The 26,444-nt window shown below is 40.7% G+C and overlaps 1 protein-coding gene across 12 annotated transcripts in view; it reads left to right on the top strand.

Moving 5' to 3' along the window:
• The first annotated feature begins 9,614 nt into the window (after window positions 1-9,614).
• PIEZO2 (piezo type mechanosensitive ion channel component 2) overlaps window positions 9,615-26,444 on the top strand; it is a 423,840-nt gene continuing 407,010 nt past the window's right edge. For 7 of the 12 annotated variants that reach the window (XM_075920992.1, XM_075920988.1, XM_075920987.1 and 4 more), the window contains exon 1: window positions 9,615-10,615. Coding sequence is in view for 11 of the 12 variants with exons in the window: in XM_075920988.1 (XP_075777103.1) it covers window positions 10,552-10,615 (64 nt within the window). In the remaining variant the exon portion in view is untranslated. The remainder of the gene's footprint in view (window positions 10,616-26,444) is intronic. The other 5 variants (XM_075920994.1, XM_075920993.1, XM_014570678.2 and 2 more) reach the window with 3 other exon arrangements.

Here is a 26,444-nt window from a genome sequence, read left to right as displayed (position 1 = left end):
ATTACTTCAGTGGACTTGTAAATCAAACCCAAAATCACACCTTCAAACATATCCTTTTATTTCAAATGAGGAAAGCAGAGACTACTACAGGACAACAGCAAAACAATGACCCAACTACTGCATAGTAATGAGGAGGCCAGTACGGAAATAGTGGAGTCAGTGGGAAGAGGAAGCAGGTGGGTGTTAAGGAAGATCAAAGTCCATGGAGAAGGACTTTTTTAAACCAGATTTGTTTGGAACTGGATTCCCAGATTTGGGGTTTTATGATGAAAATCCCAATCCATAGCGAATAGCCTAAAATGTGCACAGGAAAATTGCGGCCCATTATCACTGAAGCTTTTACCTGGAATTCCTTGTCTGGTTGTCACTGACTTACTATTATTTCTGTGCAGTGTGCAAGTATGTAATGCTGACGGCTTCTTCACTATTTGCTGGTATTCATGGTCATTCCTGGTATTCTTACTGAAGCCTACTGTTTTACTGGCCTTGCAATGGCCACTTGCCAAATTCTGGCTGTGCTCCTGTGACCGTGAAGCTCAGTGCTTTGCAGAAGGCTTCTTCTGTTCAGTCTGCATTGCAAACATAAAAGGCTTTCTGATAGCATGTTTGCAGTTGAGTGAAGGATAATGAGCCTTGTGGATAAGGGAGAAGCGGTGGATGTCATATACCTAGACTTTAGTAAGGCATTTGATACGGTCTCGCATGATATTCTTATTGATAAACTAGGCAAATATAACTTAGATAGGGCCACGATAAGGTGGGTGCATAATTGGCTGGATAACCGTAGTCAGAGAGTTGTTGTTAACGGTGCTAAATCCTGCTGGAAAGGGATAACAAGTGGAGTTCCACAAGGGTCTGTTTTAGGACCCGTACTGTTCAATATCTTCATCAATGATGTAGATATTGGGATAGAGAGTACGCTTATTAAGTTTGCAGATGATACCAAACTGGGTGGGGTTGCAACTTCTTTAGAGGGTAGGGACATAATTCAAAATGACCTTAGCAAGTTAGAGAAATGGTCAGAGGTAAACAGGATGAGGTTTAATAAAGAGAAATGCAAAGTGCTCCACTTAGGAAGGAACAATCAGTTCCATACATACAAGATGGGAAGCGACTGTCTAGGAAAGAGCATGGCGGAAAGGGATCTAGGGGTCATAGTGGACCACAAGTTGAATATGAGTCAACAGTGTGATGCTGTTGCAAAAAAAGCAAATATGATTCTAGGTTGTATCAACAGGTGTGTTGTAAGCAAAACTTGTGAAGTCATTCTGCCGCTCTACTCTGCACTAGTTAGGCCTCAGCTGGAGTACTGTGTCCAGTTCTGGGCGCCACATTTCAAGAAAGATGTGGAGAAATTGGAAAGGGTACAGAGAAGAGCGACAAGAATGATTAAAGGTTTAGAGAACATGACCTATGAAGCCAGGCTTCATGAACTGGGCTTGTTTAGTTTGGAAAAAAGAAGATTAAGGGGGGACATGATAGCGGTTTTCAAATATCTACAAGGGTGTCACAAGGAGGAAGGAGAAAATTTGTTCCTCTTGGTTACTGAGGACAGGACAAGGAGTAATGGGCTTAAAGTGCAGCAGGGGAGGTTTAGATTGGACATTAGGAAAAAATTCCTAACTGTCAGGGTGGTCAAATATTGGAATAAATTGCCAAGGGAGGTGGTGGAATCTCCGTCTCTGGAGATATTTAAGAACAGGTTGGATAGACATCTGTCAGGGATGGTGTAGACGGAGCTTGGTCCTGCCTTGAGGGCGGGGGGCTGGACTCGATGACCTCTCGAGGTCCCTTCCAGTCCTATTATTCTATGATTGGAAGGAAATGGAAGAGTTAATGCTGATTCACTGAGCAGTTGCTAGGAAAGGTTGTTTCTGTTTTCACTGGAATCTGTTTTCATTGGAGATTCTTGGTGTAGAAAAAACAAAGGAAGTTGGCCCATGGGATTGTGTGATACTTTTGGTGACTCCCAAGATGGGGGGAGAGTTATGCATCTACTCTGCAAAGAAATACATTTCAAACCCTGAGTTCTCAGCTTGACTTATGTTCATAACTTCCATCTCTTCAAGATCCTAGAATCTAAAGCAAGGATGGGTAAATACTGGCCCATGGACCGGATCTAGTCCACTAGGATTAGCCCACATACCACCATATTTACCCACATCTCCGCAGGTACAGATGATCACAGTTCCCGTTGGCCGCTGATCATCATTCCTGGTCAATGGGCACTGCAATCGCTTGTGCCTGTGGAAGTGCAAGTAAATAGAGAAGCAGTGGCCCACCAGGCACTAACCCTGATGAACCATTGCTGTTTTATTGCCCACCCTGATCTCAAGCCAAAACCTAAACCTGAGAGATTTGTATAGAAAAGGAAGCAGGAGCGGGCCTCAAGCCCAAGTCTGAATTTGATCTTACAGTGCCGTAAAGATGTACAATAGCAGTTTCTTACATTCAGTCATATTCTGACTAAATTGGTTTAAATATATCCCTAGTTACTCTATTATCATCATTAATCCAGATTTAAACTGATATAACTAAGGTATAACTACATTTGGAATTAGGGATATGGTTTGCATGTTGAAGAAACATACTTGAGCTACATCTGCTTGAGTTATCAAGCTAACGCTAAAACACAGGCATGATGGAGCAAGCTCTGGTCAGGCTAAATACATGCCCCTCTGAAACCTTAGACACACACTCTGGGCCAGCCTGTCCTACCATTTAGGCTGCCATGTCTACACTCTATTATTGATGCTCTTACTTAGATGAGAGCTAATAAGGGAGTTATGTCAAGCTGAAAACCATGCTCACAACTCTAAGTGTAGGCAGAACCAGCTTCTGCTCCCCTGGTAATTTTTATAGAATCACTTGCATCCACTAATGTGAACTTTACACCACATTACTTTTGAATATGAACCTTGGAGTGTATTTATAGTGTCTCTCATGTCCTTCTGAAACTTTCTGAATAGGAATACTTTTTGAAAGATAACTTGCATAGGCACATTTAATTTACAGTTTAATTGGAGAAATTGCCCCAAGCAAGTCATGTCACAGGCTTTTCTAATTTAAATGGTTAATATTTAATAAATACTGCAAAGAATATCATTATTTTTTTAAAAGGTCTTGATCAGAGTTTTTCATATTTTTCAGGTTGATGATCCTTTATTCAAATTGGGAAAAAAATCACAAACCCTCCTCCCTCTTTCAAAACATACTCATTTACTATAAAAGTTAATGTAAAAAAAGGTTATCAGTGAAAACAAGAAAAGGCTCTGTGTGCATGAGTCCATGTGTCCAGAAATTGACAGAGAATACTTGAACCTGGAGGATAAGTGTCTGAGGAATGGAGGGAGCAAGATTTTCTTTGCTTTATATTGCAACACAATTTTCAATGTCTTTTGCATAGTTCTAGAATCATGATTGACCAGACGAGAAGCACTGATCACCGCAGAGAATGCAAGAGAGATTCTCACATATGAACCATTATTTTTTGGTTACAAATCTGAGGAACTGTCCTACATTGGTGTGTCAGTAGACATGGTTTTGGAAGAAATTTATAAAACTGAACAGTAATACATCACCAGGAACAGATAGTATTCATACAAAAGTTCTGAAGTAATTCAAATATGAAATTGCAGAATTACTAACTGTGGTATGTATCTTACTCTTAAATCATCCTCTATAGCTAATGTAAGAGTGATATATTTTTTTAAAAAAGGGCTTTGGATGCAATTCTGACAGTTAATTATGTAATTTACTATAGTTTTGACTTATCTATTTTAGATAGATGAACACAATATGTTAGGAGTCAACATGACTTTTGTAATAGAAAATCACGCTGCACGATCTATTAGAATTCTTTAGAGGTGTCAACGAACATACAGATAACCCTTATCTCATGGACATAGGGTACTTGGACATTTAGAAAACTTTTGACAGGATCTCACACCAAAGGCTCTTCAGCAAAGTAAGCTGTTGTGGGATAAAAGGGAAGGTCTGCTCATGGATGCATAATTGGTTAAAAAAGGAAAGAAAGAGTCAGAATAAATGGTCAGTTTTCAAAGTGGAGAGAGGCAAATTGTGGGTTCCCCAAGAATCTATACAGAGACCAGAGCTGTTTAACATATTTATAAATGATCTGGTAGAAGGGGTAAACAGGAAGGTGACAAAGTTTGCAGAAGATACAAAATTACTCAAGATAGGCAAGGCTGAAACTGACTGTGAAGAAATACAAAGGGATCTCACAAAACTGGGTGAATGAGCAACAAACTGAAGGGGAAATTCAATGTTAATAAAAGCAAAGGAATGTACATTGGAAAACATAACTCCAACTGTATATATGACATGATGGAGCCTAAATTAACTGTTACAACTCAAAAAGGAAATATTGGAATTCTCATGGTTTTCTGAAAACATCTGCTGAATGTGCAGCACTAGCCAAATTTTAGGAAGCATGAGGAAAGGGATATATAAGAAGACAGAAAAAGATCATAATACCACAACTGTTTAAGCCTCTGACACTGGAGTAGGACGATACCTTTCTTTAGTGTGGCTTCCTTCCCACCTTTCCACTGTAGGCAAAATAATACAGCTATCTATAACTATGATACAAGAAAGTAATGGGCTTGTAAGCCCTTAAGAAAGGACCTGCACATGGTGGGAAATAAGAAATGTGAAACAACTTTGTATCGTGATAATGGCCTTTCACAATAGCAATACTTCAGCTGCCTTTTCTCTTTCTCTGTGAGTGGGATTCCATGATCTCTTTCCTTGGGGTGGCTGTTTCCCCCAGTGGTTTGCTGCTCATTTCATGGAACTCATCACTGGCATTCATTTTATATTAAAAAAAGTCCTTGCTCATTATTAAAACAACTGACAAGGCATCAGGAGATGAACTGGAACAGGACTCAGAATAATATATTTCTGGACAACCCAGTGCACTGAATTCTAAAATGTATTTTATTTAATCACATTCTGTGTAATTGAACCGAGGACACAGCTGACTTCTGCCCTCAGTTACTCAGATACACTCTTGGGCTTTCAGATAATATACATTGGATGAAGTTAGGTAAGTCTGAGTAGATTGGGAGTGGTGTGATTACCAAAAGGCAGAAAATGATCTACTTGTCTACTGGATTTTTGTTCACACTGTGGGGTATACAAAGTCATAATTTTTAATTTAACTTTTTTTCTACAGAATATACAATAGTTTATTTAATGTAGGTATTAGAATTCTTTTTAAAGTATAATATGCATATTTCAGGTCTGAGAAGACCTGGATGATTAAAAAGAGAGGAAATAAATTGTAACGGTAGGTCAGATCACGGTGTGCTGATGCACTGTGAGCACATTTACTAGAAACAATATGACTCTTGTAGTCTTGCACTTTCTCAGATCATTAGTTTGATATGATGCTCCTGAATATACACAGAGAGAAAGTTCAGTGGTCCATAAAGTACATGTAACTTTCATAAATCTTTTGAGGGAGTAGTGATCCCTATTATTTTATATTAGATTTGCTTTTGGGTTACCACATTAGTGACGTTAGTTAAAAATAAATAAGCCTCTCAACTATTTTCTACACATCATTTCAGATTATGAATGTTTCATGTTTATTTGACATGCGTTTACCTACTTGTTTCAATTCCTTTTTGTGTTCTGCGTCTTTTGATGATAGTTCTAGGCTTTATTGCTCCCTGGCTGGTTTATAGTGTTCCTCCTTGGCCAGTCACAGGTTAAAATGCTTCAATGTTACTAGCAGCGGCTCATATGAAAAGAATGGATAAACATTTCCTTTACTGATATAAGGTATTATACATATTTCTTGCTTAAAATGACAAAAATCCTCCTCCTAAAATGTTTCATTCATCATTCTATAAATAGTTCATTTCTGACAGTTTGCAAGGGAAATTTTACATTTCTATGAAAGGCATTTTAACCAAAAGGTGGCACTATAGCTGCATGTATTCTGTTTTAGGTTAGCTGTCTTGTGTGAGCTAATAAGCAATTCATTGCATGTATTATAACTTCTGGTTTCATACTCTGTGAATTATGAGTAAGTACTGTAACTGAAGCAACAATGAGTTCATTATTTCCAAAGCACAGAAGAATAATTCTCTAGGATACAAACAATGTAAAAACGCACTATATTTTAGAAATAATATAGATATTGTACTAATTTAAGAGATTCCAATCAACTGTGATTAAGCAAATAATCTCTGAAATCTAATACTGCCAAGGTGTGGAATATGATACCACAGAATGCATAAATAAAACTTTATTATTTATGACCAGCTAATTTTTTTTGCAGCATCTAAAGCATAAAAACAATGCTTTTGAACCTGGTATTGCAGTTCTGAAAATCAACAGGAGTTTGGTGGGAGTTGTATTGGGTCCTTTGTTTGTTGCTTTAATGCTATTAGTAAGTATTGTTTAACTAACCCAATAATGAAAAGGTCACTACGCAGTTGTGTTTTGTAACTATATGCTTGCTTTGAACTGATAGAATCGAGGAAATTCAGAACTAAACTTCCGGGTTACAGTCACGTCTACTGGAGAAATTTGGTTCCCAATGGGGAAAAGCATCTTGGAGGGAAGGTCACAAAGGACAAACCAGTTGTGCCAGAGGTACAGCAATCATTGATCCAGCCTAGAAAATGGGAGGTGCTGACTGTGAAGGAAGATGTGACTATGGCTCAGAATAAGCACTGATTGAGTGCATTCCCTAGGTATCTTTTATTGGCAGGAATTCTCCTGGGCCATGCTTACACATTAAAACCATTGTCCCTTGATGGAATCCTCAGAAGCATGCTACAGCCATCCTCTGGGACCTCATGCCCTTCTCAGTTTGCATCATGGTGCGTCAGTGGAGAGAAAATACCCTCATCTTGTAATCTGTGTTGTTGTGATTTGATATTGTAGGAACCCCTAAATAAAGAAAGAACTACATGTATATTCTTTAATATGTGGGCATAACATTGCAGATTGAGAGAGAATGTTTCATCAGCAATGAATCACAGTTTAGTTGCATAGTTTGAAATCAGGTACAAAAATCTTATGTGGAGAATACTTTTACAATTACTGTTTCTTCATTTTTCATTTCCTATTTAGGACAAAAGAAAGAACAAGATTAAATATTAATAACTTAAGTTTTCTTCCATGTATTGTTTGAAATGTTTAAACAATATCAGTATGACTGTTTGACATGTCTCCATGAAGAGGAGCATTATAAAGGTCAGCAGCTGAACAAAGCTTTTTCTCTATGGGAGACCGGTCAAATAAGATAAACATGGTGATCAGCTCCGTGCTTGGAGTTAGGAAGTCAGGAGCAAATGCTATTGAATAACGAGCAAATTTAAGGCCCAGTGTTAACATAGTTAAAACTTTACTGATTGTACTTGGAGTTTTTACATAAAGATCACCATATCATACTTTATAGCAGAGAAACTATCAACAAAACTAAACAACATATAAATGTACAATGACAATGAAGAAAATTCTTCAGAACTAACTTTTCTTTATTTCCAGACTGTGACAGAACTTACCATACAGTTCTTGCTTTCATGATATACCACGTGTGGGCCAACCAAACGTGTGTATACATATGCACATATACACACATATCTATTGTTCAGAAATGACAAGTGAGGCAGCAAAAATTATGGGACTGGTTTAAAATGAAAATTTTAAAGGGTTCTTTTAATTTTTGTTATGGTTTTTAATCTTATTAGGCTACATATAGGTTACTTTTGCAAGCATTGTTCTGCAGCCATGAAAGCTAGACATGTTTTTAAGTGAAAAATTAGATTCCAGTGGAATTATGTAATTCCAGGACCTAGGGCTTTACGAACAGCACCAAATATTGTCAGACTCATTAAATTGCAAAAGCTGGCCACTCTGTGTGGGCATGTGTGTTAGCTTTTTTTCTGGTGTTGCACATTGAACAGTTTTCAGAGAGCTGTCTACGAAGATTCCAAAAGTTCTTTCTTGAGCAGTAGCTAATTTAAACCCCACCATTTTGTATGTATAGTTGAGGTTATGTTTTCCAGTGTGCAATATTTTGAATGTCTTAATATTGAATTTCATCTGCCATTTTGTTGCCCAGTCACCAAGTTTTGAGATCTCTTTGTAATTCTTCTCAGTCAGCTTTGACATTATCTATTTTGAGTAATTTTGTATCATCAGCAAACTTTGCCACCTCTTTATTTACCTCTCTTACCAGGTGATTTATGAATATGTTCAATAGTACAGATCCATGGGGGATCTCACAATTTACCCCGTCCACTTTGAAAATGGACCATTTATCCCTACTCTGTGTTTCCTGTCTTTTAAACTGATCTGGACAACTTTTTTATTAACCTGATTCCAGGACAGCTCATTTTACTTAAGAGTCTTTGGTGAGAGACGTTGCTGAAGGCTTTCTGAAAGTCCAAGTAAACCATATCCACTAGATTACTCTTGTCCACTTGTTTACTGACACCCTCTAAGAATTCTGTTGCTTCAGAGACATGATTTCTCTTTACATAAGCCATGACCACTCTTTCCTAACACGTTTGTGTTTATATCTCTCTATGTGATAATTCTGTACTTCATTGTATTTTACTACTTTGCCTGGTACTGAAGTTAAGCTTATTGGCCTGGAATTGCCAGGATCACCTCTGGAGCTCCCCTCCCTTTTAAAATCAGTGTTACATTATATATCTTCCAGCCATCTGGCACCAACGCTGATTTAAGTGATAGGTTACATACCACACTTAATCATTCTGCAATTTCATATTTGAGTTTGTTTCCTCCTTCCTTACATTGTAATAATATATATATGTTAAATTGAAGGCATTTGTGAGTTGCATGACACACAGAGGTATAATGTGATCAAATGTTCCCCTAAATTAAGATGAGTAAAAGTAAGATTTTTACAAATTTATTTTCAGTAAATTGTTTCCACAAATTTTAAATAAGTTTTTTGTTTGAGTGACACCCCTCCCCTTCTGCCGCAAAAATTGTCCTATAGCACGGAAGCCTAAGGTGAAATTGACTAGAAACTCGCTAAGATGCCATGAGTGCCCGGTTGCAGAGAAATACAAAAGGTAAACACGAAGCCCAGTGAAAATAACATTGGATTTTTAAGAAGTTATTTGTTTTCCAACCGAAGGTGCTGGGGTGGTGTTGAATGCGAGAAATCTCCTACATTTGTGTGTATCCCAATAACCCTTTACATTCGGAAAACTTTTAAATGTATGATTTACTTCTTGAGAATATCATCTTGCCTTCCTAACTCAAGCATAATTGCTGCTGAATTCTGTCCAGCTTTTGCGTGTGTGAAGAATGCACTGTAGCCCCCGGCATGAATAAACGAAACTATTGTTGCCTGTGACAACAATCTTGTAATGAGGTTTTTTAATGCCTCTTGGAGCTAATACCGTTTTACAACGGCTCCCTCCAAGAAATACAAGGCAAATCTTCCCGTCAAAGCCTCTTGTGGGGTGTGTGGCTGGCTGCCTCTATAATTAATCACGAGACTCAACACATCTAAGGTGTTCAAAATAACACTGGAGGACAAGCGAGCAGGTGACGAGAGTAGGAGGAGGTGGAGATTAGCAGCGCAGAGCAACCTCTGGATCCCCGGCTTGCAGCTGGCACGCCTGAAGCAAGCTGCCTTTGCTATTCCTTGTCTAGCCCCCAGCTCTGTGTCTGAGCGAGGCCTGCCCCATACGCCGCTTCCTATTGGAGCAAACCTCTCCTGCTGCGCCGCCTGTTTGGTCCGTCGGCCTTTCCCCCTGCAGGGGCGGGGCCTCGCAAAGTTTTCATTGAGGTGGAGAAAGTGTGGGCAAAGAGCACAGCTGCAGCCGTATGTGAGCGTCGTGGAGGGGCAGCGACGCAGACAGCAGCCGCAGCAGGAACGCGAGAGGCGGTCTGCTCCCCCCCCCCCCCCCCCCCGCCTTGTCTACCTACAGCTCTCTGGCCGCCGCACTAGAGGAGGGGAAGCATGCGAGTCATTTTAGAAGGATGCAAAATGCCAGCAACCTAGCGGCTTGGGATGATTTTGCCCGGTGTATCGCAAACTGGGTCCAACGGGCCAGAGACTGGAAGAAAGTGGCTGGAGTCTACGGTGTGTTTTGGAAGCTGTGAGTTGTGACTCATCCAGCTCCTCGGATATACAGAGAGAGCGCGCGAGAGCAAAGCGTCTGGTGTATACAGAACCGATCTGCAGCAGTGCGATTTAATAAAATGCTGGTTCTCCGATCTTGATGTGGGGCAGTACAAAATGGTTCTCCAGTAAGAAGGAAAAAAGTTCCTCTAAGAATCCGGGCGCCTTGCACTGAAGTCACCAGAAATCCAACTGCTCCTGGATTTAATGGGCTCTGCCAAAGGTGTTAAGGGACTTGTAAATTGCCAGCAGGTCGAGAAAAACCCGGTGAAAAACAATGCTAAACGGCATTAGCTCTGTGCAAGGGTGGACCTAAAAGTTATGAAGTGGTGCCTGTCGTAATAGCAAACAAGCAGCGTTCTCATTTATTTAAGCAAGACTCGAACTAGTCAGAGCTTCAAGCAATGGCAACCGAAGTGGTGTGTGGATTGATCTTCAGATTGCTACTTCCGATATGCTTAGTAGCTGGTACGTGAATTTTGCCGGGGGAGGGGGGGGAAGAGCGTTAATTTTAAAATGTTGCAACTCCGAAGGTATCCATATGATTGTAAAACTGCTCCACTTTTCTGAACGGCTTACCTTTAAAATTGTCATGTTTCTTTGTCGATCATTATTCTAGAGATTCAGTAAAGGTGTATTACCTTTTTTCCCTTAAGATGATGTGCATGGCCTTCAGGAATCCTCTATGCCTTTTAATGTTTTTGATTCTGAAATTACGTTATTTTCCCCATAAAGTTTCATGTTTGCAGCTCATTGACACCTAATTTAAAATCTCCTACTGGATAGTCTAGACCAGAGCCAGTTTACAACGAATTCAAGATACCACACGTGTAGCTGATGTCATGCAATTTGCGAGAATAATAATCGTGGCTGATTCATTGGCCCTGAAATGGTTAAGTGAATACTGTGCAGCACTTTTCGATTTGTACAGATCTTTACATAATCTTGTATCATTTAACTTGACAAATCTATAGCGTATAAAAATCTGTACTTTCCTTCGGTATTGCAACAGACACTACAAGAGCTATTAACAGGATAATTTTCTCTCCTTCTGATACTATATCTTCCTTTTTGTTGAATTAAGTATCCTTTTAAAATAACAAGAACTGATGTTTGAGAGAGAGGTAGATAGATGACGAATTTGTTTTTAATCGGCTTTGAGAGAGTCCAATTACTAAATCATGTTACCAACAATCAGCCACCTAGAAATTATGTTTATTTAGAACTATAAAGAACTGCCCTTGGTGGATATATTAGTGTTAATCCGCATCCTTCTCTTAAAAATAGTAAGTTTGTTCGAAGTTTTAGGTTTTAGATTGATATGTTTTTAGTTTTACCAAGAAAGTAGAGATTTCAGATGCTAAACGAAGCACGCGTTAAAGAATAAGACAAATTACGCGGTTTTTGGGGCGGGTTAGCCTTGATCGATTAACTTGCCATCAACTGCCTAAATGTATGCCATCAGTTTAATTTAAACAACAAAAAAAGTGTGATGCTAAAGTGTCACCGAGACTTCTACGCTATTCATACGAAAAGCGCACCAATATTGGGCTCAATATTTTGCTGCATCTTCTGCCTACAAAAGACAAGGATCTCTCTAGGCTGGGCTAACCCTATGCAAGTTAGGAGTATAACATGTTTAAAAGATAATGTGGCATTCTCCGGAGTCCGGCGCTCTGCCATTGCACATCCCCGTTAGGCGCTGTCCCACGTTGTACATTGTCCAACTTGTTTGCTAAAGGTCAGGGTGGATGTAAAAAGGTAAAACAGGCAGCCGCTTGTTTTACCTTTTGCTAGCTGGGCGCTCCTAGGGCACCTGGGCTCAACGCCCATGGAACTAGGGAAGCAGAAGGCGACCTGGCATGTCCTGCTCCACACTGCGTAGGATACAGGTGCTGAGCGTACGGCAAGTCGGGGCAGGCCCCAGGGCCCCTGTTAAAACATCTGCTAAGCCAGGACGGGCGTCACGCTTGCAAGTTCAGAGCCCGGCGCGCGCACCCTCTGGGCACAGGGCTCCCTGAGCACAGCGAAGAGAAGCAGGGACGCGGGACGGACAGTTACCCCGCCGCAGCCAAACTCGCCCCCCAGCGCCACTGCAGGGCAGCCCCCTAACACCACGGTAGGGGGAGGCGGGAAAGGACCCCCCCCCACGCCCACACAGTCCCTAGGAGCAGGGGGGGGGCGTGTGGGCAGCAACACCCCCCCGCAGCTGAGCCGCAGCAACCTGGATGCAGCGTCCCTGCCTGCAGCGCGGGAGGGGGGGGGGGTGGCTGAGGGGCCCGCTTTTGCCGGGGCCTCGGCGCGCTCGCTCCTATTGGTGGCCAAAATGGGGGGGGGGGGGCCCTGCCGTGCCCGCCGCTGCCAGCGTCCCCGCCTCTCCTGCCGCGGGGCGACTGGGCTGCCTCCCGCGCGGGCAGGCAGGGCGGGAGGTGAAACAGGTGTAACTCATCCCCCGCCTCTGCAGCTGGGCAGCGCGGGCTCTGGGTGTCGCCTTTCCTGAGGCGCTTCCCCAGGCCACGGGTCCCGGCTGTCGCCCCCCAGGCGTAGTGGCCCTGCTTAGACTGCCCCCTACACTGTTCGGGTCCGCTCGGCCCAGCAACCAACCCCCACAGGCGGCTCTCTAGGTTAGTGGGTGGGTTCCTGCGCCTTCTCCTCTTCAACCCAACCCCCAGCTGCTTTCTGCTTCCAGGGCATCCAGGGGGCGCCCAGAGCTGCCTGCCCTTGGGACCCCGTTGGATTGATTTGTTTTGGAGCTAGGGAACGTGGTCTTACTCCCACTGAAGCAAAGCAGAAGCGTAAGACGTTCTCCCTTTTTTCCTTCCCTTTAGTATTGGTGAAGGGTTCAATGTCTCCCACGAAGTGCACCATTTTTATGCCTCACCACAGTACCAGATCACCACACTTGTGCTTCATCTGATCTATGATTAGAGCATGGCAAATCCAGGGATATCTGTTTTAAAATCTGCAGGTATCCACCTCTGTGGGGTGTGTGGATATGCACAGCTTTTTTGAGGCTGTAGATGTAAATTTGCTGATATGCCCGTTTTGTATCCATGGGTATCCACATCCATGTATACTAGTGAGGTCCATTTCTGTGGATACAATTTTTGTATCTGCACAAGGCTCTGCCTATGAACTGTGGGAGCCCTAGGCCTCCAATTCCCATGGTATAAAAAGCCAAACAAAACACAGAGCCTCAGTCTCCATTACCTCCCTTTTCGTGCTGTCCTTCATATCTGTGAAAAGTGGGTGTAAAATGCAACCAAATTTGTTTGGACATTAATTTTCCTTTGCATACGTGTACATATCTACATATGGCACAAGGCACTGGGGAACCAGCTGCATAATCTTGTTACAGCATTTAGGAGGGCCGGAGCTGCTGAAGGGCTCATCCTCTCTTTGAGATCTTCCTATCTACTTAATAACCACTGAAAGTGCTAACAGCTCCCTGTGCGGTATCCTTCCTGTTTTAGGAATCTACTGACTTTGATTTTTGTCTGCTTAGGTTTAAGTACCCATTCTCCAGATACTTAATGATGCTCTGTCTTCCACCCCCCACCCTCTCTTTTTCTTTCTCTCTCCTTCCCCTCCCCCCTTCCCCTCTTATTTCGAGTTTTCATATCCCCAACTCATAACTCCGGTCACCTGAAGAAGCGGGCTGTGCCCACGAAAGCTCATGATATCATCTACATGTTTCATTAGTCTATAAAGTGCTACCAGACCATTTGTTGTTGTTTTTTTTTTCTGTAACAGACTAACTCGGCTACCCCCTGAATCTCCTTTTGAGGCGATCTTGACTAAACAAGTTCCATGAAAAATGTGAACACATTTACCTTCTGTATATTGGCTGTAGGTAATGTTAGAAATGTGCTCATACACATGTGATCGTCTTTGGAGAGTATGTTTAAGAGATGAACAGGACTTCACTTATGTGTGGTATATACAAAAGTTCATTGGTGTGTAAAAAGGAACACACAGAAAAAGTAAACCCAACATGCAGGTTGGAGATTGCAGAGGTGAGAAATGAATATGAATAAAATAGATGTAGCACAGACTTCATATATGCACAGAGTAGCCATTCTGACATGGTAATATTAACCATAGCATTGAAATGATTACATTTGTCTTTCTATTGAGTACTTATTGTGTTGGTCTGTTTATGCTATCTCTTTGCATCATGTGTTGGGAATTGGTTTCTCAGAATTATTTTGCCATGATTTTTGGTACTTGTCATGTAGAGGTGCCTTAGTATTGCAGCAGTGTCTCAACAGATGTGAATTGACATTGTCATGCGAAGCTCTAAAAGTTATATATCTTATTCAGCTGCAAGGGGGAAAAGTCCAAATAAAAACGTCAAGCATGATTTTTGGATTTCAGGTAATGGAAAGTTTTAGATAGCAGTTTTTGGATCCAGTGATCTTGCTCAGTTGGAGAGTAGGAAGTACATTAAATAGGATAATCTGATTAGTGAATTAGATATCTTATGTTAAGTGCGTGTTTTAATGCTTATAAAGCATAATTGTAGTTCTTGTGAAGATGAGCCTCTGCCAGTACAGCTCAACTTCATTTCACCAAGCTTTTGCTATTCTAGTCCTCACATGTTCATGAGTAAAGGTCCCAACCATGGCGATGCTTATGGTGGTTTCTGGACAAGGCACACTAGAATTCTAATGCCAAAGTGATGTTTGCTTGTGTGCCTTAAAATAGACATATTAACTGATGCATCAGCAGTTGAAGGGCTATTGGGGCTAGGAATCACAGTAAGTTACAGCACATCAGATCAGTACTTATACCACAGTGAAAAGGAGGAAAACAGTATTTTCTCTTGCATGGTTAGGTAACAACCATGATTTATTGTTTTTCACTCTAGCAGAGTAGTGCGACACTTGCTTATCTGATTAAATGTAACACAAACAGTGCAATCTAGATTGAGGAAATAACATGCACCAAATTGTCAGTGGCCAGTGGGATCAAAAGTAAACATTTATATATTATATACAAAAATGTTAGTGTTATATAATTTTACTTTTAAAAAGTGTGTATAAACACTGCTGCCAGGTTTGAGTGTCTCCCATATATTAATGGTATTATGTATTAGTGTAATATTTTGGGGGGCAACGAGAGCAATGCTAAAACTGTTGTGTTGCGGTGTGCACATAAGTCCAAACGTGTTTGGGGAAATAATAGCCTATATTTTCCTTAAAAAAAAAAAAGGTTATATATCGTAGTATTTATTTCTATTTGTCTTGAGAATTTTGTATCTAATAGATATCAGACAAAAATCTCAAATATGAAAAGGAAAGCGTTTTGGACAGTGAAACCTCTAATGCCACAGTATCTATGTGTCTCTGCTAATTTGCCATCATATTCCTTAGGCCTGTGAAGTGTTGCAACACTTCTGTATAATATGGCACCAATGATTGGGATACAAGGTAACTAACTCTCTGTAACCACAGATTTCAAACTTTCCTCACAGTTAAGTGTAGTATTCTGTAATAAGAGACTGTTCATATAACACTTCGTTGTATAATATTACTAGTATTTAAAATAACCAGAAAAAGGAAAACAAGAATCTGTGGCATCAGCATTGAAAATGGTTAATTGTTTATTGCTGTCAACTATCTTGTAATAAGCAAAAATAGTTTTTATATAGCACATGAACTTTTAATATACAGAGTGTTGTGGGTTTTTTTCTTTCTCTCTCTCTCTCTCTCTCTCTCTCTCTCTCTCTCTGCAGTAGGACTTCAGAGTTTTTTTCAGGCTAATTACGAAATTAACCTTGTGCTAATTAATGTGTCTAAAACCCACAAAATGGATGTAGAGTGCTGTAAACCACAATTTTATCTCTGCTTCCAATTGTTTTACTTTGCACATGCTTATTTTCTACAAAAGAAACGAATCTGTTTTCCAGTGGGATCATGAAACAATCTACCTGAAGAGATCAGATTTCTTTGGTTTCAGCTAATTTTGTGGGGTTAGGGTGTATGCTTGCTCAAGCCCTCTCTCTCCCCCCCCTCTCATAATGTTAGATATGTCTGAATTATTTTGGATAAATTAGAACTCTAGTGTGCCTTGTCCAGAAACCACCATAAGCATCACCATGGTTGGGACCTTTACTCATGAACATGTGAGGACTAGAATAGCAAAAGCGTGGTGAAATGAAGTCGAGCTGTACTGGCAGAGGCTCATCTTCACAAGAAATACAATTACACTTTATAAGCATTAAAACACGCACCTAACATAATATGTCCAATACACTAATCTGATTACCAAGGAATAGCAGGGAAGAGAGACACACGATAGAGGGGGCTTGTGAGGGAAGACAATTTAGCAATTGAAATTTTGGTGGGATACATAGGAGTAGTGCATCTCCTGAGTGCTACTACAAGACACCCATTCCTGTAATGATAAACAACATAATTTTTATATTTCTGTTTAATTCAGAAGGAAACTAGGTAGGTTGTCATCCTCTCCATTTTTAGTTGTTTGACATACTGTGTGCAAAACAAAAAGACCACTTCAACCTATGGCAAATGTGAACAGAGGAAAGAATAACAAAACTGCCCTGTTCAAGCATCATTAATGGTTTTTAGCCTTCCCTGCCAATTTCATCCCCAGTTTAATCTCACTCATTGAGCAGTTCAACTTGCTTGCAAATTCCAAGTTTTTCATAAATATTGTTAACTGACTGACTGGATTTACTTGGACTCCTCTAACTTTCTAAGTGAGGTGGAAGCTGGGTAATATATATTAAATATTTAGGGATTAATAACTGCTGTGTGTGTGGCAATGTAAATGTAGGGAAGAGGTAATGATTATACTTTATATGTATACTGCACCCCCTCCCTGTCCTCCTGCGTGGCCCTCCCTGCAGTCTCTCACCTATGCTCTCAGGCATAAATACATTGGCCAAAGCTGTTTAGAACTTAAATTCCCATGGTAGACTGTGGGCAGTATTCTTTAGAGACTTAAATTCTAGTTATGATCATGTCATGCACAGGACTCGTTCTCTGAGTTTAAAGTACAAGCAGAAAGATAGCCTGTATTCTGATTGTCTGTATCAGAGCAAGCAATGCACAGCATAAGTCAGAGCTTTACGTACTTTGGTAACAGATTTTCACTGCTTTCTTGTGGTAGGTGGGTGAAGATGCCATGAATACAGATGTAATTAGAGCTATTGTGCTGGGGTCCATTTCTATATATTATTGAAAATGTCTGCTATAATTCCAAATATCTGAGTCACAAAAAAACCCAAACAAACCTAAGTTAAAAGCTGGTGGATAGAGTTCAACTCTCCGAAGGACTAAAGCATTACAATTATTACTTCATAGAGCAGCCAGGCTGGGTTTTGATGAAGCAGATGAAAAGCAAATGCTGGAAAAAGCAGGAAAATACCCTAGAAAAGTTGGCAGTGTTAAGTAGATGCTATCGGAGGGAGATTTCAAAGAATACCCTCCTTCCTTACAACAAATTATATTAAAATGTTTTTCAGGCATAAAGTTGTGTATATTTGAGCTCCAACTTCTCCTCTGCCTGCCTTCCTTGGTAACAACAGGTCTTTGTGAAGCTAAAATGCCTAGCTCTCAACCTTTCACTGAGAAGGAAGTAACCTCTGGCAAACTGTGCAGTAGTCTAGACTAGTAGTCTGTAGGCTAGATTCATAACATTTCAGGTGGATAAAACAGGATGCAGTGCCTCTCAGATTTGGCCTGTCCTCTCCTCTCTGTAGATGGAGATGGAAGGGTGGGCAGGTCAAAACTGAGGGGTTGCAACCTAGTGTAAGAAGTTTGCAGAACCAAATGACATTTTATTTGGGGGCCTACTTAAATGGGAGCCCCCAAATTTGGGAAATGTTCACTGCAGCTAGGATGGAGGACTCTTGCGCGAGCAAAGCAGGACAGTCCCATGAAACTGTGGGCAGGTCTGTAAGGGGCACTAATTTCTAGGTGCCCTGTTGCCTAGGGCAGTGTTTCTCAAAGTGCCACTTTGTTTACCTAAAGTGTCTGTAGCCATAGAGCTTCACAGCGCCAATTGACTGTGGCTTGCCATTTCTAGCCAAGGGGAGCTGTGGGAAGTGGCTGCCTAGGCCACACGGCTTCTTATAGCTCCCCTTGGTTAGAAATAGTGAATGGTAGTCAATGGGAGCTGTGAGGCTTCATGGCTATAGACTCTGTAGGTAAACAAAGTGCTGCTGGCTCATGAGCACTTTACTCATGCAGGCCTGCAGCCCACTTTTTGAGAAACACTGGCCTGGGGGAATTCACAAGCCCGAGTTAAGCAAATAGGCTCCCTATGAAACTGGATAGGAATGGTGACTTAGCATGATAGCTTCTGTGCATCCTTTTAAGTGTGTTCACCTGTGGAACTCCTTGCCAGAGGATGTTATGAAGTCCAAGACTATAGCAGGGTTCAAAAAAGAACTAGAAAAATTGATGGAAGTGAGGTCCATCAATAGCTATTAGCTAGGATGGATAGGATTGGTGTCCCTATCCTCTGTCGGAAGCTGGGAATGAGTGATGAGATGGAATCACGTGAGGACTACCTGTTCCGTTCATTCCCTCTGGAGCACCTGGCATTGGCCACTGTTGAAAGACAGAATACTGGGCTAGATAGACCTTTGGTTTGACCCAGTATGGCCATTCTCATGCATGGAGCTACCTATGTTAGCTATTAGGGATACAGGTGCCTAATTTTGGGTTAGTGTGGGGGGAGGGTATGTCTACACTGGAAAGGAATGGCAACAAAAGTGCTGTCGACATGCAAAAGTCACAAAAGTTAAAACTGGTGAAACCTGGCTTTTTTGCCACCTGTTGTCAATATTTCAAGGCCACATGGTTAGCACCCTGTCGACTGTAAGCATCCCACAGTGCCTGGCATCACCTTCAGTTGCTAAGCACTATGGAAATGCGCAACATAGTGCTATGCATTTTTGAGAACATGAAAAATGTTCTGTCAGCCACCTCTTTGCTTCCCATCCCTCCCTGGGCTTCTGGCTTGCTTTGGCACCACTTCAACGACAGTACTTGCTGCAAACTCCAGCATCTGCTTTGAGAACTTATGGATCCCACAATTCTCTCCCATTTGTGTTGAATGGGCTTAGGACATCGTATGTTGCAGCAGAGCTATTTATGCAGTTAATAACAGAGGACAAAGACTTGGATGCAGATGACAATGGTAAGTGGGACACTAACTAATTGCCATTGCATTGGCCTGGCACACACAGATCAGCTGTGCACCATAGAGTGCTGCATTTAGGTTCCCCACCCCTGCCCTAACCCAAGGCCCAGGGGCTGCATCCAGCCTTCAAGGTTCGGGGCTCCCCCCCACCCAGTGTCAGGGAGCCAATGCTGGTGCTCCAGCCCTGCAGCCCTTCACCGCAGGGCTGGAGTGCCCGCTATGGGATGGATGAGCCCTGAGCCTCACGGGCCAGACTCGGGCAAGTCAGGGCCTGATTCAGCCTGCTAGCCACCCACTTCGTACAGTCCTCCCACCTCCAGCCCACTCATGCACCCTACCACCCTCCTAGACCTCCCAAACCCTCCTTCATCTTCCCTTCCACCCAGACCCCACATCCCAAGCCTGCTTCCTGGCAGCCCCATCCCACACAGTGAACCCCTCATTTTTAGCCCCACACCAGAGCCTGGGGGGGGGCAACAAAATCTATTAGACTCTGGTGTGCGAATGGACTGGGGGAAGTGTCTTTCTGCTTCTCAGTTGGGAGGCCATGCCAGTGATAAACAGAGTGGCTGAATTAATAAGCTTTTTGAGAAACTTGACTGTTTATGTCCGTTCCTGAATTATTAAAAAATCATAACCTTAATGTTACAGGACAGTTATTTTAGTTTGAGTATTAAATCATTTAAAAAAATTGTGCTCACTATATCTCAATATCGTGTGGCAGTAAATTCCACAGGTTAACTCTACTTTGTATTAAGAGTATTTTTAATCCATTTAAAATTTGTTGTTTCACTGAAAAATCTGTTGCAATGAAAAATGTGTAGTCACTTAGATCAAGCATACTGTTTTCTTTACTCTAGTATTTTAAAATAACATTTGCAAATACAAAGTCAACCATTCAGATTGACTGTAGAAATTAACTGCCACAAATGTGTGATCTGCTTGTCTGACCAGTTCTGAGAAGTCCGGGAAGAGACATACTTTTAATTTACTTTTTGAGCAGACCGTTGTATTATATGCGGGAGTGTTAATTCTAAGAGACTAGAAAGAAGCACAGTATGCTATTTCATCTTTGAATTGATTCAGATATCAGTTTGGAAGCTCTGTTGGAAATAAAATGGAAACAAAAAGTGAGAGACATACAGTTATCATTCTTGTTGGTAAATTATAATAAAACTCAAGATTGCAGACATTACAAATTGTTTCTGGGAGACCTTTGTTTCATGGAGTCTGACAGAGTAATAATTATTATTAAATTGTGGGTCAAATCCTATCCTTCATTTCAGATGTGTTGCATGAGATTATTCACTGAAATAAGCAGTTTTTAGAGGGGGAACTACTGTGCTATGGATTTGATCTAAATATACACCTAGATTTGTGCATCTCTTCCTGGGTGCCATCAAAAGATGCTAAGCAGTTTTCTCAACGGTACTATCTCTACCCTCGCCAAGCCTATATTAAAAGTAAAATTGCTGTTAGTTCAGCTCACAAGTGTGTAATTCTCCCACATATTAAGAAGGCATTCCTGGAGAAGTATAGGCTTTGCTAGTCTTTGAAAGCTGAAATTTCAATTGCTTTTATATATAAAAGAATTTGTTAATATCTTTACATGCGTATTTAGCTTTCTGTAAACCTGGAAGAGATTGCAAAGAGTGAGATTAAAAGTTTTAACTGTTGTTCAAGAGCCAGTATGCTTTCCTCGCAACGCAAAATCAGCTTTATTTCCAGACTGATGAGTAAAATGGAAGTGCAGACTACAGCAAGGATTACATCAACCTGTCCATCTGTTCTTGTATCTCTAGCAAACAGGTACTCGGCAGCTTATGCATTTTAACTCCTATATTTGAGAAGTATATGAATAAATGCACTGGACAGAGCAAATGTTTAGCATAAGCAGATAAGCAATTGTTTGGGAGCCCCCTATTTGCTTTTTATTTTGTGACTGGATATAGGGGTGGGAGGGGGAAATATTCCTGCTTGGGGCTCTCAGTGGGCTGACACTAGGACTGTGCAAAACACATTTTTAACTATGGCTCCCACATTTAACAAGTTATTTTCCCCCTTTTCCACACTTACGGCATTTATGCACTCTGTTAGCTGTGAAGCTTGCTATATGTTGAGAATAGGGTGGCCTGTAACCCAAGACAAGTGAGGAGATTGCTATCTTACGTCACAGGATTGTTGAGATGTATGTGAGTGCAATATATTTGATGTAATATATTCTGAGTTGTGTGGATTGCAGTGCATATTTTAGGATGTGTTTTTTAGCTGGAACATAGAATTCTAGAAGCTTGGAACTAAGCAGCTGCATGACACATACAGAATATTTAACTTTAAAGAAATTCTGCAGTTCTGGTCTAACCACTATTCTTGGGTCTGGATTTATAAAAGTATTTTTGAATGTATGGTCTTTGCCAGTTATATTCATATGAATATACACCTGAAAAATTGTTGCACCCTCTGACATGTGCATTACCAACCAAAGCACCTGCATGATTTTATTGCTATTCTCTTCCTTTCCTCTCCTCAAAGTTTAATGCTTGTTAAATTACTGCTTAACTTACAAGACAAAAGTCCATGGGGAAGGGCCCATTTCTCCTGTATGTTAGTTAAATGATAGCCATGCATGTTTACCATATCGTGCTGTGTAAATAATAAATAACATTTCCATAGTTTCCACTAAATTGAAATAAATGAAATAGTTTTTTTAAATGTTTGGATGAAATGGTATTATATTCTTATAGAATATTGCAGTGTGTTTAAAGTTACTGTCTTGAAAAAAGTTAATATCAGTGATGATGTTAAATCAGATCTGCCTTTGACTTTGGGTACACCTCTGATTAATTACAAAACATTAATCTCCAAAATCCACTCCCTTCACCCCATTTTCACTGCCAAAATCCATGTCTAGTCTTTAATCTCAGACTTTTTCTGACCTCCTTGATCTTCATCTCTTCTTTCTCCAAACAATCTGAATCTCACATATGAAAATCATCTGTTCTGCCAATCATGTTCAGCTCCTCTTTAAATTTTGTCATTGTCTTCCATAACAAACCGAAGCCCCCATTTTTGTCTTCAGACCTCTGCAGATCTTATTTGTTTCCTTTCACTCACTTCAGGCTCACCTTGCTTAACTGACTTGCTCATCTGTTACCCCTGTATCTCCTCCTAGACCAGCCTTTGTGTGGTCATATGCTTAGGGTCCCCTAAATGAAATTCCTTCAAATTCACCTTTTATACAAATTTCTCTAGCCTAAGGAGTCTTTTTAAATCTTAATCATCCACTGTATTAAGGGAAGTTCAGTGTTTTAAATTAAGACATGCACATAGGTTAAGTAAGCAATCACACAATTCTATTGTCTTAACTTTTCTTGTCCATCAGCTTTTCATTTTATTCTTTCCTTAATTTAAATTGGCCAGAGATTTCATCTTTCTTTGACAAGTGGTGTGCATGTTTATAGTACTGAATGAAGAGTGCGTCACCTAGGTCACAGGCTGTATAGGCAATGTCTTTAGAAGAGTTTTCTTCCCCCTCACAAGACACTAGTGCTGCACTTACTAATGCATAGCAACTACAGCATTATTGCAAATCTTGCTGTTTATCTCCTATTTCAATAGTTGTAGAATCCTAAAGGTTAGATATAGGAAAGTATTATGGGGTCACGTAAATCAGTCCCCCTGTGGGTTCACTTTTAAATGCTCTTGCAAAATGAGGCCTCCACCATTTTGTCTTGGAAAACTACTCAGTGACTTAATTGCTCTCCTCATCCAGTCTAGTTTGCTCTACCTGCACTGCTTGTGGTTGTGGGAGGGTTGAAGTTCTGCCAGTGCCTGCACTTCATTCCTTTTCCACACCACACAATGTGATATGACTGTGAGAAAGCAGAGCCTGGGCTAAGCTTCTGAGACCCAAAGTTCTGACAGTACTTCAGTTCTGCTGGACACTAGCAGAACATCTACCTTCTCAGGGAGACATTTGGCAGGCATGAGAGAGGAAATATATGATGATTTTGGGAAGAGGAGTTGGTTAGTTTCTCCCTGCCACTGGCAGCTTCAAGATATCCTGCCTGTGTCAGATAGGACGCTACTTAAGGTCACCTCTTCCCGGTTGATTCCCATATGCCCCCAGTCTGGAGATTCTTCCTAGTCTCCACTTCCAATTACTTTAATACTAGGGCCTACCTTCTCACAGTCATCCATTATTCCGGGTTAGTTTATCCCTTATTTCAGCTGATTTTGACAGGTAATATTTCTTAGAGTCAAAACACATCCAGACCAGGATTCTTGGCTTTAATACAATCAGTTGTTTAGTTTTTATTAATTTATGGAGGAGCAGTGGATACTCTGTAAATAAGGTCATAGCAGGAGTTCAGTTTAAAGCCAATTAGTTATCCGTCTTACTCATGGATCTGGTCAAAATATAATTTTAAATTTTTATTTTCTTTTGGTGTTAAAACAACCAATGATCCAAACCCTGGAGTGAAGACTATCCTTTAAAGTGCTAAATGGGCTATCTTTTCATACTGAAATATAATAGACTAGGACATATGGCAGTTTTGTGGCCAAAATAAAGCAAGATTTGTGGATAATATGGAAGTTTTAATGCTGTACTGTATCTTAAATTACACACTTACAGTGTTTAACCTGTCAACCATTTACTTTAATTGAATTGACTCAACTGTTGCCAATGCAAACTTCACGTTTAACATTAAATACAGTTCATTACACATTTTTTCATTGTCTTATGAAAATATAGCACTTCAGTTGCTCGAAGACCTCTACAAACAATTTTTTCTTAGAAGATCAAAGATAAATATGTGTGTGGTGGTGTTGGGGGTGTTTTTGGTTAAATGATTGCAGTTTGCTGTATGACTGCAAGTTAAACAAAACATTACTTTGAGATACAATAGGTTTGTACAAATGAAGCCAATATCAACCTTGGTCAGCCAATCCCAATAAGCGGTGTTATAATTTACCATTTTAATTGTGTGACCTCGAGCATATGAAGTAAGAGACAACCTTACAGTACCAACTTAAGATTTATGTTATGGCAGATGTGTTGATGGCCTAGATTTCTCCCTCCCATGAAGAAAGCTGTGTCAGAGGGGCAGAAAAGTTCCATGAGGACATAACCATCCTTAGGGAAGAAGGGATAGCTCAGTGGTTTGAGCATTGGCCTGCCAAACCCAGGGTTGTGAGTTCAATTCTTGTGGAGGCCACTTAGGGATTTGGGCCAAAAATTTGTCAGGGATGGTACTTGGTCCTGCTGTGAAGGCAGGGGACTGGATTCAATGACCTTTCCATTCCAGTTCTATGAAATAGGTAATATTCATTAATTTATTTAATTTTTTTTTTTTTAATTTTATTTAGGCATATGCAGTTGCCTAGGGCCACTTTCTGGAAGCAACATTAAATAGGAAAGGCAGGCAGCAGCCCCATGCTCTGCAGGCTGTGCCCAGCTGTTGCTCACCTGCTCTGCATAGGTGGGGCTGAGAGCTGGGTCATTTCTCTGGAGGTGAGGAACTGTGACAAAATGGGGGCTGAGGCTGGGAGTGCAGCACAGGGTGGCAGCCAGGACCCCGGATGTGAGGCCATAAACAGAGCCCTGAGCAACTGCTGAGACTTCTGGCATGGGTCTAGTGGCAAAACCCTGGGTGGTAGCTAGGACCCCCTGTAAAATGTGGGATGCTACAGCACCTTCCCCATATCTGCACCTGTGACTTGCTGCCCTGCAGCTCCCCCTGCAGAGCATCCTCCCACTGTTCTCACATAGAGCACCATAAATCTTAAGAACAGCCCTGTATGAGGTTCCTCAAGGGCAGAATCCTGCCTCCCCCTCCTCCCCCCGCAAATGCATGCATCATGGAGATCCATATTGGACAGGCATCTCTATAACTGTCAAAGGTGTGGACCTCTAGACCATTTGCCTCCACTCTCTGCCATGACTTGTAGTATAAGGTTGCTAGCAGTCCCATATTATGATGGATGTTCCTTATTTAAATAAAATAATTGCCCAGCCCTAAGTCAGTCTGGGAAACCATTGGTTGTATATTTCAATCAGGAATGGTTAGACCTGCAATCCAGGATGTAGAGGGGTGTGTGTGTGTGTGTGTGTGTGTGTGTGTGTTTTATTTATGTATAAATATAATACTGATCCTGGCAATTCCTATGTTCTTAGAAGCATATGCAACTAATGTTGAATTCTACACAACAGACTTTGCTATACAATTGGTGTAGAATACTCCTAGTGTGAGAGATGAAGATGGTGGTAGTATCACTTAAAATTATTACCTTGCTGTTTATTTAAAAAATGCATAATTCCAGATAAAAAGTATTGAATAAAAGTCCAGAGAGCTGCAATTTTCATGTAAAGAATTACTAACAGGATCATATTTGAGTAGCAAAGTTTGGATCTAGACTTAATCAAACTTGTCCAAATTTCAGTGGCAGTTGTTTTTTGTTCAGAACCCTCTCTTATAAAATACATTATAATGGAAACTCTAAATCATTCAGGAAATGTTATTTTTTTAAGTTATCCCGTAGTGTGGAAGAAATTGGCTAACTATGCATTTTAAAACATACTTGTGATGTTTTCTTATATTTGTGCCAAGTTGTGTAGTTCTTGGAAATCTTACTGTGAGAAATTATTTTTTTTAATCTTTCCCTAAACTTATTGGTACCACAAGATTTCAGAGGATCCCATTTTACATCCCTGGTAATCTTTTTTTCATGACACACAGCCACATTATATATCCATAGGGCATTGTTGTGCCCTTTCTTAGAACTTAATGGTATATAGCCAAAGGCTCTGAAAATAATGTTGGATGTGTTGATTATTAATGGATGATGTTCTGTTACACTGGCACAGTCATCTGTCACTGACTCGTAACAGAATAATTAATTTATGGGAGAAGTTGAGTTCTAAGCCATTACTTTTTAATTTCAAGAAATATCAGATGGCAGTGCTCTGAAAGGGCTAACTAGCCAGTAAATTCTAGGCATTATTTCATAATAATCATGATCATATAATAGAATTATCTTAGGCTAACTACATTGCAAATCAATGTGAATGGCAGCTTTCTAAATACTACTGTTTTAAACCACAGATCTGAGAATACTA

Source organism: Pelodiscus sinensis, chromosome 2 (assembly GCF_049634645.1).
Source record: "Pelodiscus sinensis isolate JC-2024 chromosome 2, ASM4963464v1, whole genome shotgun sequence".
Classification (NCBI taxonomy): domain Eukaryota; kingdom Metazoa; phylum Chordata; order Testudines; family Trionychidae; genus Pelodiscus; species Pelodiscus sinensis.
The sequence above is the reverse complement of the archived record's forward strand: the minus strand, read 5'-3'. Positions and strand labels throughout refer to the sequence as shown.